The sequence below is a fragment of the Cervus elaphus genome, chromosome 23 (genome assembly GCF_910594005.1).
Source record: "Cervus elaphus chromosome 23, mCerEla1.1, whole genome shotgun sequence".
Taxonomy (NCBI): domain Eukaryota; kingdom Metazoa; phylum Chordata; class Mammalia; order Artiodactyla; family Cervidae; genus Cervus; species Cervus elaphus.
The window spans coordinates 69,545,436-69,558,117 of NC_057837.1; the positions used below are offsets into that span (position 1 = coordinate 69,545,436).

Here is a 12,682-nt window from a genome sequence, read left to right on the forward strand (position 1 = left end):
TGGGGAGAATGCATACATCTATTTGATATTCATCTGAAACTATCACAGCATTGTTAATCAGCTATACTGCAATACAAAATAAAAAGTAAAAAAAAAAAGAGAGAGAAGAAAAATAAGTACCCTTTTTGCCTTCCACGTAGAAAATTATAGTATTAATCACAAGACAGATTTCCTCAAACTCTCCTCCCAGCTCCATCTCCAGTTCCCTACCTCCAGCTTTCTTTGCTTGAATTTAGAGTTAAAAATCAAGTGCTGGATCTGAGTACTAGGAGAAAAGTCTGGGCGCGTGTCAGAACACTGTCTGAGATTCATGGCTATGAGTCTTTTATTAACTTTCCCCATGGATTCCAGGTATTGAAAAATTTTTATCTACCCGACAAACTGCATTATTTCAAAATGACTCATCTCCTCATTTTAACATTAAACTTGGCAAAATGCTCATCGAAGTTTTAGCAGGAAACAATCAGTTACTTCCACAGTGAGTTGCCATAACCCCCAAATTCAGGAGGACTGAAAACAGCACATGAGGCCAATCACTGCTTCCACAAATGTGCAAGCACCTGGGGGCCCAGCCTGGGAGCCACTGCCCCGCTCAGGGAACCACGCTCCAGAAAAGCTTCTAATCCGGGCCTCGCCACAGGCTCGGAGCCTCTTCTAGGAAGGACAGTACTGAAATCCTGGACGTTACTCCAGAGAGCTCATTTGCACACTTAATCCAACTTTTACTTGCCACCCATATTCGTTCCATCTATACACGCAGAGCTGACTTAAGCACGGATTTTTCAAGATATTGGTTAAAAGAAAAACACACCCCCGAAACTAATGGTTTTGGTGTAGATGGAGTCATCTGCAGACATGATGTGAACCGTATCTCCCTGTTCTCAGAACCTCTAAGCACATCATTAGCATCATCAAAAAGAAGATCATGCAAGTTTGTGATATCCTAGCTAAAAAAAAAAGAAACAAAAACATTACAGGGACTTCCCTGGTAGTTCAGCGGTTAAGAACGTGCCTTTCAATGCAGGGGATGTGAGTTCAAGCCCTGGTCCAGGAACTAGGATCCCACATGCCGTGGAGCAGCTAAGCCTGCATGCCGCAAACTAACAGAGGCCAAGCGCTCTGGAGCCTGAACACAACAAGTAGAAAATGGGTGCCACCTTGAAGAGCCCTATGTGCCACAACTAAGACCTGATGCAGCCAAATAAATAATATTTTTTAAAAAATCACATACTTATAAGATGACAAAGCAGAGTTTTAACAAACTTATTAAAAGTGATCACAGCAAATGAAAAAAAAATTTTTTTTAACATAGAAGGGCTTCAAATGAAACATACAAGCCATCCCTACTTGCACCAAATCCAACTTGCCAGAGATCTGCTTTTGACGGATACCTCTCTCACTCCAAATACATTCCTGCCTCTAGTTCTTTATTCATCAACATTAAGCAACCGCTACACACATCCTGCTGCTGCTAAGTCACTTCAGTCATGTCCGACTCTTCGCAACCCCATAGACGGCAGCCCACCAGGCTCCCCCGTCCCTGGGATTCTCCAGGCAAGAACACTGGAGCCGGCTGCCATTTCCTTCTCCAGTGCATTAAAGTGAAAAGTGAAAGTGAAGTCGCTCAGTCATGTCCGACTCTTCGAGACCCCATGGACTGCAGCCTACCGGGCTCCTCCGTCCATGGGATTTTCTGGGCAAGAGTACTGGAGTGGGGTGCCATTGCCTTCTCCGACACACATCCTAAAGTTGATCAACTCAGATCTTATATATCTCCCCTATTCCTTTCTCTGCTCAAAATTTTTGATGAATGAGTGTGGGCAACCATGTTTTAAATTTTCATTCATTCGTTCTTGTTTTCTGACTATTCCTTTTTCCTGATTACACATTTCTTGTTTTGCAGACATGATATCGATCATCTTGGATCTGAGGACACCAATTTAAAATCTTTATGACTTCTCTGCCTTGAACTGTTTTTTCTGAGGACAGCTATCCTGGTCATTCCTCTTTTTCCTGCTGCTCTGCTGCTTCTCCTTATGGTCCGGGGATCTCTGGGGGCCGACTAATATTTAACGTGAAGGAGGGTGATAACACAGGGGCCGGTGAGGCTCCCTGCAGCTGAGTTAAGTCACTTTCTCCAGCAAGCCTCACCCCTGAATGGGAGGCCTGACCTGGGACTCTGCATACACAAGGGGCTGCCCCTCTCTCCCCCTTTCAGGGGTTTGGGCAGGGAAAGGCAGAGAAACCTGGGCTCCTGTGCCCTCTTCCTGTGGACGTCAGTCTTCCCAACTGGAGCCTAGACCCGCTTCCAGAGCAAGCTGCTCAGCATCTTTAGAATAACTGTCTGACTTCAGCCTGGAGCTGCCAGATCACGAAGTCACTCTTGCAGATGGTCCCCGACCCGCCACTTCCAGTCCCGGCCCCTCTCCAGGGCTGCCGGGGCCACCATGAGGGGGAAGTACTTCCACCTCTGCTGCAGACACGGCTCCTGCATGTGCTCTGAGCGGGGACATCCTCCACGGCATTCACCCATCAACACGCGACCAGGGGCCCCCCACATTCGGAACTTCCTAACACCTCCCATCTTTGAAGAATTTATTCCCTTCTGTTCTTCCTGTCATTTCATTAAGTGAAAATCTGGTGAAGAAGGGAAAATAACAGCATGCTTGATCTACCATTTTAAAACTGGAAATCCCCCAAAGAATGGTTATTTAAACATCACATTGCTCTAAGTCTTTTCTCGTCTATTAATTCCTTTAATAACTGGCTCAATTGCTTTAATAACACAGTACTCTTTCAAGGGACTCCCTAGACCAGAACTGAAACACTTTTTTTTTGGCTTGTGGGATGCCAGTTCCCTCAGTGGGGACTGAACTGAGGCCATGGACGTGAAAGCACAGAATTCTAACCACCATGCCACCAAGGAACTCCCTGAAATACTCTTAATTCTCTAAATCCTTTCGGCTATTCTATATATTAGTTTCTTTCATTTGTTTATACTTTTGCCTGTTTTGGGAACACCTGCAAGGCTGTTTCTCTAACTTGTGAAAGTCCCTCGATGGCAAGGCTCAGAGATACCTCTGAGGCATCTTCCTTCCTCCACTGTCCCATTCCCAACAGAAGCGCTCACTAGCGAAGCAAGGTATGCAGGAGGTAATACATACATACTGGATAAATAAAGGAGCAGGTATTCATCTAGCATTACTGTTTAGTAACTGTTTCCTTGTGGACCGAGTAAAGGTTTCCTATACCCCAGACCCTAATTCAGAAAGCTCTGAGGGGACTTCTCTGGTGGTCCAGTGGTTAAGAATCCACCTGTCAACGCAGGGGACACGGGTTCGATCCCTGGTCTAGGAACTAAGACGTCACGTGCTGTGGAGCCACTAATCCCATGCCCCACAACATCTGAGCTCACATGCTGCAACCAGTGAGCCCATGCACCCTGAAGCCCATGCTCTGCAACAAGAGAAACCACCGCAGTGAGAAGCCCATGCACCGCAGCTGGAGAGCAGTCCCTGCTCGTCCCAACTAGAGAAAGCCCGAGCGCAGAAATGAAGACCCAGTGCAGCCCAATTAATTAATTCTAAAAATTATATATGAAAAGAAAATCCTAAGAATTACAGAATAAGCACTCCAGGAGCTCTTACAAAGATAGGAACAGAGACTTAGTCCAGAGCTTCAGAGGTGGGTCTCTGACATTACCATTTAGTTTTCTTCCCTACTTAACAGAAAGCCTAGTGGGTTCTAAGCAGAGGGTGTCTACTCAGAACTCATTTATGTCCTTATATTTATCTTCTTTCTCCTAATAAAATGATCAGAATGTAAAAACAAGTCTCCCAACAAAAAGAATCCTGTCAATGAACTCTCTTGAACCTAAGTTCAGCGTCAGTAACATCTGCACTCTAAACAAAGACAGGTGATCGACCTTCAAGCAGTGAGGCAGAGCTGACCCGGTTGAATTTTATTACCCCTCCTCATCACAGTTCTCAGCTGACTCACAGCTCAAACAGTTATATAATCAGAAGGTTTGGGGCTTACCTTTTTCAAAGCAAGCATCAAAGAAAAAAAATCAGAAAACGTAAAACCTTTCTCCCAGGATGTTATCAAAGTTATTGGATTTGGGATAAAAATCTGCTGTGGGTTGACAGATCCAAACAAATGGGGGTAAAAAGCTGAGCACACTAATTAGGACTAGTCAGAGTATTCATTTCATCATTTCGGCTTTTTCATTCCTAGCAGATACCACATAGCCCTTCACTTACACCAGCACACAGATTCATTTCTTGACTTTTGAGAGAGAATATAAACCAGTTCCAGCTCTGATATGTGTGGAAATTCCAAAACGTATATGCTCTGCCCTCAACCAGCAACATGGACACCAACACTCAAGACCCTGGCTTACAAATGCGACCTCCCTGTCTGTCAAAGCACTTGGCTCCCGGTTTGCAAGGGCAACTCAAATGGCCATGAGCCTTCCCCTCAGATGTTCCCTGGATACTAAGTAGGGCCCAACGGCTTCATACACACTGGAACTGCTCGTCTTTCCTGCTCACCAAGCTGCCCTTTAATGCCATGAAGCTGACTTCTACTAAAGGCCGTTTTCAAGAAAGAAAATATGAAATTCATAGGCACGCAGAAGTGTTTGATGCAAAAAAAAAAAAAAAACATTGAGGACAGTATCCATAACATCATGTGATGTTGCTCAGTGAGAAATTTCTTTCTCAACTGGTAAAAATCTGACCTGCCTGATGAGCTGGCTTTTCTAATCTCAAAGCATTTTCCCAAAGCCCTTATCAATATTACCTGACCCAGAAAACCTGCCTACCTCTGAGTCCCACGCTGCAGCTGTGCAGGCCATGGGTGTCCACGTATGCACAGGTTTGTGTGTGTGTTTCTAAGAGTATTTGTATCTCTGTGTGTCTTCTCATGCCAGCGGCCCCGTTCTCATTAGGAAAGGTACTATAATTTTAAAAAAGCAAACTGTACTGGTGAAATTTAAATTTCAGAGTCAGGGAAATGACAGAGAATCTAAATCAGCTTCCTGGAGGAGCTTTCCTGCTTAAGTTTTATATAATAAAGGAGTGAACTAGGCTCACACTCCAAGGTAGCTTGCAGATAAAGGAAGAGACAGTAGGTTTTGTTTTTTTAAAGGCTCCTGCTACCTGAATTGTTTTTATCCCCTAAGCAATAAGTGAATATTAGTCACTATTAATTATCATCCTTGAAAAGGAAAATTTGCTAGACTCTATCATCTGTTGAGGAGAAAAACTGTGTTCAATTATCTGCTGCCTCAAATGCAAAGATAAATAGAACAGGAGAAGGTTGGGGTCATCTTTGTCCCTGAGAGGATCCTATCAAGGTACAAACTGAAATTCTGAAGAAGAGGGGCCGTCTCCTACAAGTAAAAACCAGTTTCTCTGACACTGGGATCTCCCCACTAGTATCCACTGCAATCTTTCCTAGCAAGGCAAAAGAGGCGCAAAGCTGCAAAGAACAAAGTGGGTTTTGTGGTCAGGGGAGCCTGGTGCCAAATCCTGACAGTGCTGCTCATTAGTTTGGTGTCTTGGACAAATTACTTTGAAGTTTTCATTCCTAAAATAATAAAATTTATGGGATTAAAATATTTAATTATAACTACCTACTGTTATTTAACAATGGGAGTGACTGTACCGTAACTTATATGGCTCCTGTTTTTGGGAGAAGAGCTCTAACCATTTGTTCTAAGAAAACAATTACACTATATATATATGTAATACTTTAAAATAATATATAAACTACACAAACACACACACCCCTTTCTAGGTGTCCGACAACCTGACAGACCTCTCTGTTGACAACCTCGGCTGTGTACTGCAGCTAGAGAGTAGTCCCTGCTTGTCACAACTAGAGAAAGCCCGTGCGCAGAAACGAAGACTCAGTGCAGCCCAATAATTAATTTAAAAAATTATATATAAAAAGAAAATCAAGGCTGTATATTGTCACTCTGCTTTATTTAACTTATATGCAGAGTACATCATGAGAAACGCTGGGGTGGATGAAGCACAAGCTGGAATCAAGATTGCCAGGAGAAATATCAATAACCTCAGATATGCAGGTGACACCACCCTTATGGCACAAAGTGAAGAGGAACTAAAGAGCCTCTTGATGAAAGTGAAAGAGGAGAGTGAAAAAGTTGGCTTAAAACTCAACATTCAGAAAACTAAGATCATGACATCTGGTCCCATCACTTCATGGCAAATAGATGGGGAAACAGCGGAAACAGTGACAAACTTTATTTTTTGGGGCTCCAAAATCACTGCAGATGGTGACTGCAGCCATGAAATTAAAAGATGTTTACTCCTTGGAAGAAAAGTTATGACCAACCTAGACAGCATATTAAAAAGCAGAGACACTACCTTGCCAACAAAGGTCTGTCCAGCTAAAGCTACACTTTGTCCAGTAGTCATGTATGGATGTGAGAGTTGGACTATAAAGAAAGCTGAGCACCGAAGAATTGATGCTTTTGAACTGTGGTGTTGGAGAAGACTCTTGAGAGTCCCTTGGACTGCAAGGAGATTCAACCAGTCCATCCTAAAGGAAATCAGTCCTGAATATTCACTGGAAGGACTGATGCTAAAGGTGAAATTCCAATTCTGTGGCCACCTGATGCGAAGAACTGACTCACTGGAAAAGACCCTGATGCTGGGAAAGATTGAGGGCAGGAGGAGAAGGGGACGACAGAGGATGAGATGGTTGGATGGCATCATCGACTCAACGGAAATGAGTCTGAGTAAACTCCGGGAGTTGGTGATGGACAGGGAGGCCTAGCATACTGCGGCCTATGGGGTCGAGAACAGTTGGACAGGACTGAGTGACTGCACTGAACTGACAACCTCGGGGACGCAGAAGACAGAAAGCGTGGTGGTCCTGACCTTGGGCACTTCACTTCTGTTGAGGAGACACATACATACATGAAAATTCCAGGTTATGACTAAGAGACAGCCTACGGCAGAGGTTAGTGTACGGGACTGGGAGTCAGGACGTCTGAGTTTATGACACACCCTTGCAAACAAGTCACTTCTCTGCGGGTCTCTGTTTCCCTGGCCAGCAATGAGGCAGGGCTGCACTAGATGTATTTTATTCAAGGTCCAAAACTCTTGATTTGTGATGCCAGTGAGTCCCCGAGAGCTGTGGGATGGGATGCTCTAGCACCAGGTGTGGGAACTCTGTGCAGGAACTGGGCGGGATGTGAGCTCAGAGCTGAAGAACGGGAAGGACTTGGGGATACTGAGAGGGATGAGATTGAGAGGAGGACCAAGGGCATAATGTTGAAGAGTGGTCCAGAGGGGGAAGGAACCATGTACCTCATTTAAGGGCCTATGAGGACTTCCCTGGTGGTCCAGTGGTTAAGAATCTGCCTGCCAATGCAGGGGACACAGGCTCCATCCCTGGCCCGAGAAAACGCCACGTGCATCCCTGGCCCGAGAAAACGCCACGTGCCTCAGAGTAACGAAGCCCGTGCAGCACAACTACGAGCCGGTGTGCGGCAGCTACTGAAGCCACTGCAATGAGACACCCCAAACCCCAACAAGGAGTAGCCCCCACTCGCCAAAACCAGAGAAAGCCCACGCTCAGGGCAGTAAAGATCCAGTGCAGTCAAAAATAAAAAAATACAATTTTAAAAAATTTCATAAAGGCCTAATGAGGTCAATCTAGCTGGAAAGGTCTGCTGTCAGAGACCAGGTGGCAAGGAGAGGTCAGACCCCAAAGGGTTTGGGGAACAAAGGAGCCTGGATTCTATGCTGGAGGCAGAGGGAACAATCAGAAGTGTCTGAGTAGGTGCACCTGTTAGAGGGAATCCCACTTCCCTGTCCCCATGTCTTCAGGCTTCCCTGTTCCCGAGGAGGGAATGATACAGGAAACATACTTTATCCCTTCTTATAACTCCTCTCACTTGCCTGACCTTCTCTGATGGGGACCTATGGGACTGGAGAGACTGAGGGGACGAATAAAGCATCCACTGCCCAGAGTCCTCCCTCTGCAGGGCCGTGCCTGCAGTGCTGGTGGGTGAACTCGACTGAGGGCATAACAAGAAGCCCGATTCTGGCCGCAAGCCGCTGCAAGTGTTTCAAGTCGGCCCATCAGTCATAGAGCTGCTAACTCCATCTCCATCTCTGTGGACGGGTTCCCCGCTGATCTGGAATGGAGAGAGGGAAGAGGGGGTTTGATTGACCACCACCGCCAACTATAAACACAAAAAATGAGGTAACAGTGGGGCTTCAGAAAAGACAAGCCAGGCGGCAGCTGGCAAGACGGACTAAAGGAAGAAAAGATCGGAAGCCCTTAAATCAGCTGTGAAGCTCCTCCAACAATCCAAATGTCCCTTGAATCATCTGTAAGCTCGAAGTGCGATCCAGGGGCTAATCAATAAAGGCTCAAATCAAAACATGTACTTAAGCCAATCTGCCAGAGAGTAAATCAAAGAACACAAAACGTATGACTTAATTATCAAGACATTTTTTTTTTTATCAATTAATGTCCTTTTAGAACTAGAACTGCCTCTGCTGACTAGTGGTGTTGTAAGTTAAAGGAGCCGAAGCAGCTTTACAAATATAAAAAGGACAGAAAGGCTCAACAGTCCAGAACTGGACCTGGGCTACATGGAGGAATTCTGTGATATCTACTGGTCAATCTTCCACTGCTCCCACACCAAGGGAGGTGGAAAGCCTCATGGATCTTGTGCACATTTCTAAAGGTATAACCAGCCCAACTTGTCAGCATCTTCTCAGAGGGTGTCTTCTGGATTTCTAAACCTCAAGAGCATCTGCTGTCTTCTCAGCAGACTCAGAAGCACTTATCCAACTCACCTATATTTTATACAGCCTCATTAGGTAAAAATCAATTCCCTTAACACTGCTATGAATACATCTGACACCCAACCTTGCTTTGTCTTCCCTGATGGTTCAGTGGTAAAGAATCTTCCTGCAATGTAGGTGATGCAGGTTTGATCCCTGGACCGGGAAGATTCCCTGGAGGAGGGAATGGCAACTCTCCAGTATTCTTGCCTGGGAAATCCCATGGACAGAAGGGCCTGGCAGACTATAGTTCAAAGAGTCGAACAGAGTCAGCTATGACTTAGCACACAACTTGCTTTGTGAAATGTCTCCTCCTCCTATTGCCCCAAATAGAATCTATGACAATGTCTATATACTTGTTGCCTGTCTCACACAAAGTAAACATGAATTCCTTTAAGAAGTTGATAAAATTACAAGCACCAGAGACTAGTAACTAAAGTGAGCCCAGATACCTCTGACTTTCTCTTGCCTTCTAGACACAAACCAAACTCCTTATTAGAGCTCTCAGACCTTCCCCTGATGGCCTTTATTCTAAAACATCACCCTGGAGAATTCTTCGTTGTTTCCTGTAATAACCAAATCAGTCACACGACTAGCTCATGTCTGAGTCTCCCTTTTCACGCAGCTACCCTGCAGAACCACTTCAGCTACTCCAAAACAATTTGGAAGTTACTGGCAGAAGATAGAAACTCGACTCGGACACCCTCCACACAAGCTACCCCACCCACATCAGAGATGAGCCTGTGTGTACTAGGTTCACTGAGAAAGTGGTTCAATGGGCTTCTGAGGTGGCTCAGTGGTAAAAAAAAATCCGCCTGCAATGCAGGAGATGCAGGAGACTCAGGTTTGATCCCGGGATTGGGTAGATTCTTTGGCGGAGGAAATGGCAACCCACTCTAGTATTCTTGCCTGGGAAATCCCATGGACAGAGGAGCCTGGTGGGCCACAGTCCACGAGCTCGCAAAGAGTCAGACATAACTGCACACACACACAAGTTGCTCATTAGTCAGACTCCTGATTTTACTGACTTCTCTTGACCTTCTGGGGAGGTTAGTTTATGTCCATTTGCTGTGAACTACATTCCCGGGATCCCACCCAAGCCTCTGTGATAAACAAAAGGTAAAATCCCCTGCCAGGCAGAAGGGAGTGAATATTATAAGGCAGCTTTAACTTGGATTAGACAATTACCCATCTGGTCCCAACAGACTGTCCTTCTGAAAATGAACCGAACCATAAAATAAATTCAGAGTTGTGGTACAAGGCATTCTAAAATGCTTTCTCTCTTTAAAACTATTTCCTCTATGCCTGACCCTGTACAGGACTGATGCCCCCATTAGTTTAAATCCTGTTAGCAACTGAATCAATTTCTGCACCTTTTATGGGTGCTCCCGGTCTATACTCTGCCTCGGCACTTAGAACTTAAATTCCCCTTAAATACAGAGGAGTTCTGTATGACCTCAGAGAGTTTAAATATTTTCCACCAAGAATTTAGAAAGAGACAGAACAAAAGACATCACATTTGTATGCATGCGTGCTCAGTCGCTCATTCGTGTCCGACTCTTTGCGGCCCCAGGGACTGCAGCCCGCCAGGCTCCTCTGTCCACGGGGTTCTCCAGGCAAGAATGCTGGAGTGGGCTGCCGTGCCTCCTCCTGGGGATCTTCCCGACCCAGGAATCGAAGTCATGACTCCTGCACGGCAGGAGGATTCTTTACCCACTGAGCCACCTGGGAAGCCCACTTTTGTACAGCGATGACAAATATTTAGCTCCCTGAATAAAGAGTATGTTTGGATCCTGACAGGATCTCTAGCCAGGGCCCCCGTGGTCACCTCCTGCAGCCAATGCGTCCCCACGCCCTCTTTTCTCTAGACAGCTCTCTACACGGGTCACTGTGGTCTATCGCCTCTGGTCTCCCTGACTCACCATTTCCTGAGCACCTGCTGACATGTCAGGCACCGCGCTATACGCCGAATGAGACACGGACCAGGAACGCGCCGGCACTGACAGCTCGCAGCCTAGGGAGCCCTTCTGTCTGGAGCTCTGCACACAGCCCTGGCTCTCCCGGACCCCCAGCACACACCCCGGGACTGTGCACCCCTCACCCCTGACAGCTGCCCCTCTGCTGTCTACACGGCTGCGGCTCCCTGAATCACTGTCCATCCCATACACACCTGTGACGCCCCTTCCCCGACACCCTGCGTGTGCTCACACACTTTAATTCTTCTTAATCCACAGGAGATGGCAAGAAATGGCAGGCACAGTATTAATTAAGGCTATCTTCCTCTCCTCAGGAGCTGAGGAGGTGGCTTACTTTGGCTCAAAGTGGGGAAGCTCTGTCCAGGGGCTGGAGCCTGGCCAAGGCCAGCCAAGCCATGGACGCAGAGCCCAGGGCCGGGGGTGGGAAGAAGGGGACGCACCTGGCCTTCCTGGACTTCGTCCTGGCCGCAGAGTCAGGGCCGCCCCTCTTCTCTTTGGCCTCCCTGGGGCCCGAGGCCTCGCGGGGCTTCCGCGCCTTCTTGGCGCCGTCCTTCTGCTTGGGCTCCCTGGGCTCCTTGGCCTTCCTGGGCTCCTTGGCCTTCCTGGGCTCCTTCAGCTCTCTGGGCTCGCGCTTCCTCTTTGGCTTGGGCTCCCTGTCCTTGCTTCCCTTTGCTGCCCCTTCCTGCTCCCCTGGATCCTTTTTCTTGCGTTTCTTCTTCACGCCTGTACCTCCTCCACCACTGTCCTCCATACCGTTATGGGACGCCGTTTTCCTGGGAAAAAGGGGCCCAGCCTCCTCTTCAACAGCGTACAGGTCCTTCTGGGCTGGACAGTGACTGGCGACATCTTCAATTTTCTCCTCCTGGTCAGTGCTGTGGTCAAACGGGGAGGGGGATGTGTAGTCAAAATTGACAGAGGCATCAGACATTGGGGAGTGATTCGGAACTTTTAGACTTGACAACTGCAAGAGAGAGAGAGAGACAAGCATGGTTATTCTTCCACTGCAAGCTTCACACAAACAGTGATGTCAACGGTGAATGCATGGATCTGTTCGGCATCTCCTGAGCGCCTAAAACATGGCAGTTCCTCCTCTGCTCAGCCACAGGGATAGAGCAGCAAACAGGACGATTTATTGAAAATATTTGCCTCTGCTTGTGTGGAGCAGGGTCCTGGTGGACCAAGTTGTTGTTAGCATATTATGTAGGAAATGTGTATGCAAAGATCTGAAGGCTTTCCATGTTTTGTGCAGAAATCTGGAACACCTGTTTCAGCTACATGTCTAGAACCGGCAACAGCAATGGCCTCCCACAAAACACCTGCAGATGCCACCATGCTTAATTGCTCAGCCGTGGCCGACTCTTTGTGACCCTGTGGACTGTAACCTGCCGGGCTCCTCCATCTATGGGCATTCTCCAGGCAAGACTACTGGAGTGGGTTGCCATGCCCTCCTACAGGGGATCTTCCCAACCCAGGGATCAAACCCAGGCCTCCGGCAATGCAGGCAGATTCTTTACCATCTGAGCCACCAGGGAAGCCGTAGAGGCCACTAGCAGACATGAATCCTGGGCATGCCGCTCTGACCCAGAGTGGTGTTTATCATGCCGATATACAAAGGTACTGTTCAAGTGTGCTCCTGGGTACAGCTGATGTCAGCAGGGTGGTAAGGATGTAGGGTCAAGCTCAATGTGTGAGATTTATTTATTTCCCCCAATCTTCGCTCTCACGTATCATCAAGCAGCATCAACATTCAGATGGTTTGGTTTTCAAACAAGAACATCTGGTCACTCAAGACTGCACCTTTTCTTTTTAACTTAAAATAGTGTTCTGTATGATCATCTTAACTTTGTCACCAGACTCAGCACCAGATACACC

The 12,682-nt window shown here is 46.8% G+C and overlaps 1 protein-coding gene across 4 annotated transcripts in view; it reads right to left on the minus strand.

Annotated features, from left to right (window-relative positions):
- CHD6 (chromodomain helicase DNA binding protein 6) overlaps nucleotides 1-12,682 on the minus strand; it is a 194,903-nt gene that overhangs the window by 116,009 nt on the left and 66,212 nt on the right. For all 4 annotated transcript variants that reach the window (XM_043884657.1, XM_043884655.1, XM_043884656.1 and 1 more), the window contains one exon: nucleotides 11,251-11,771. In XM_043884657.1, the coding sequence (XP_043740592.1) occupies nucleotides 11,251-11,771 (521 nt within the window). The remainder of the gene's footprint in view (nucleotides 1-11,250; nucleotides 11,772-12,682) is intronic.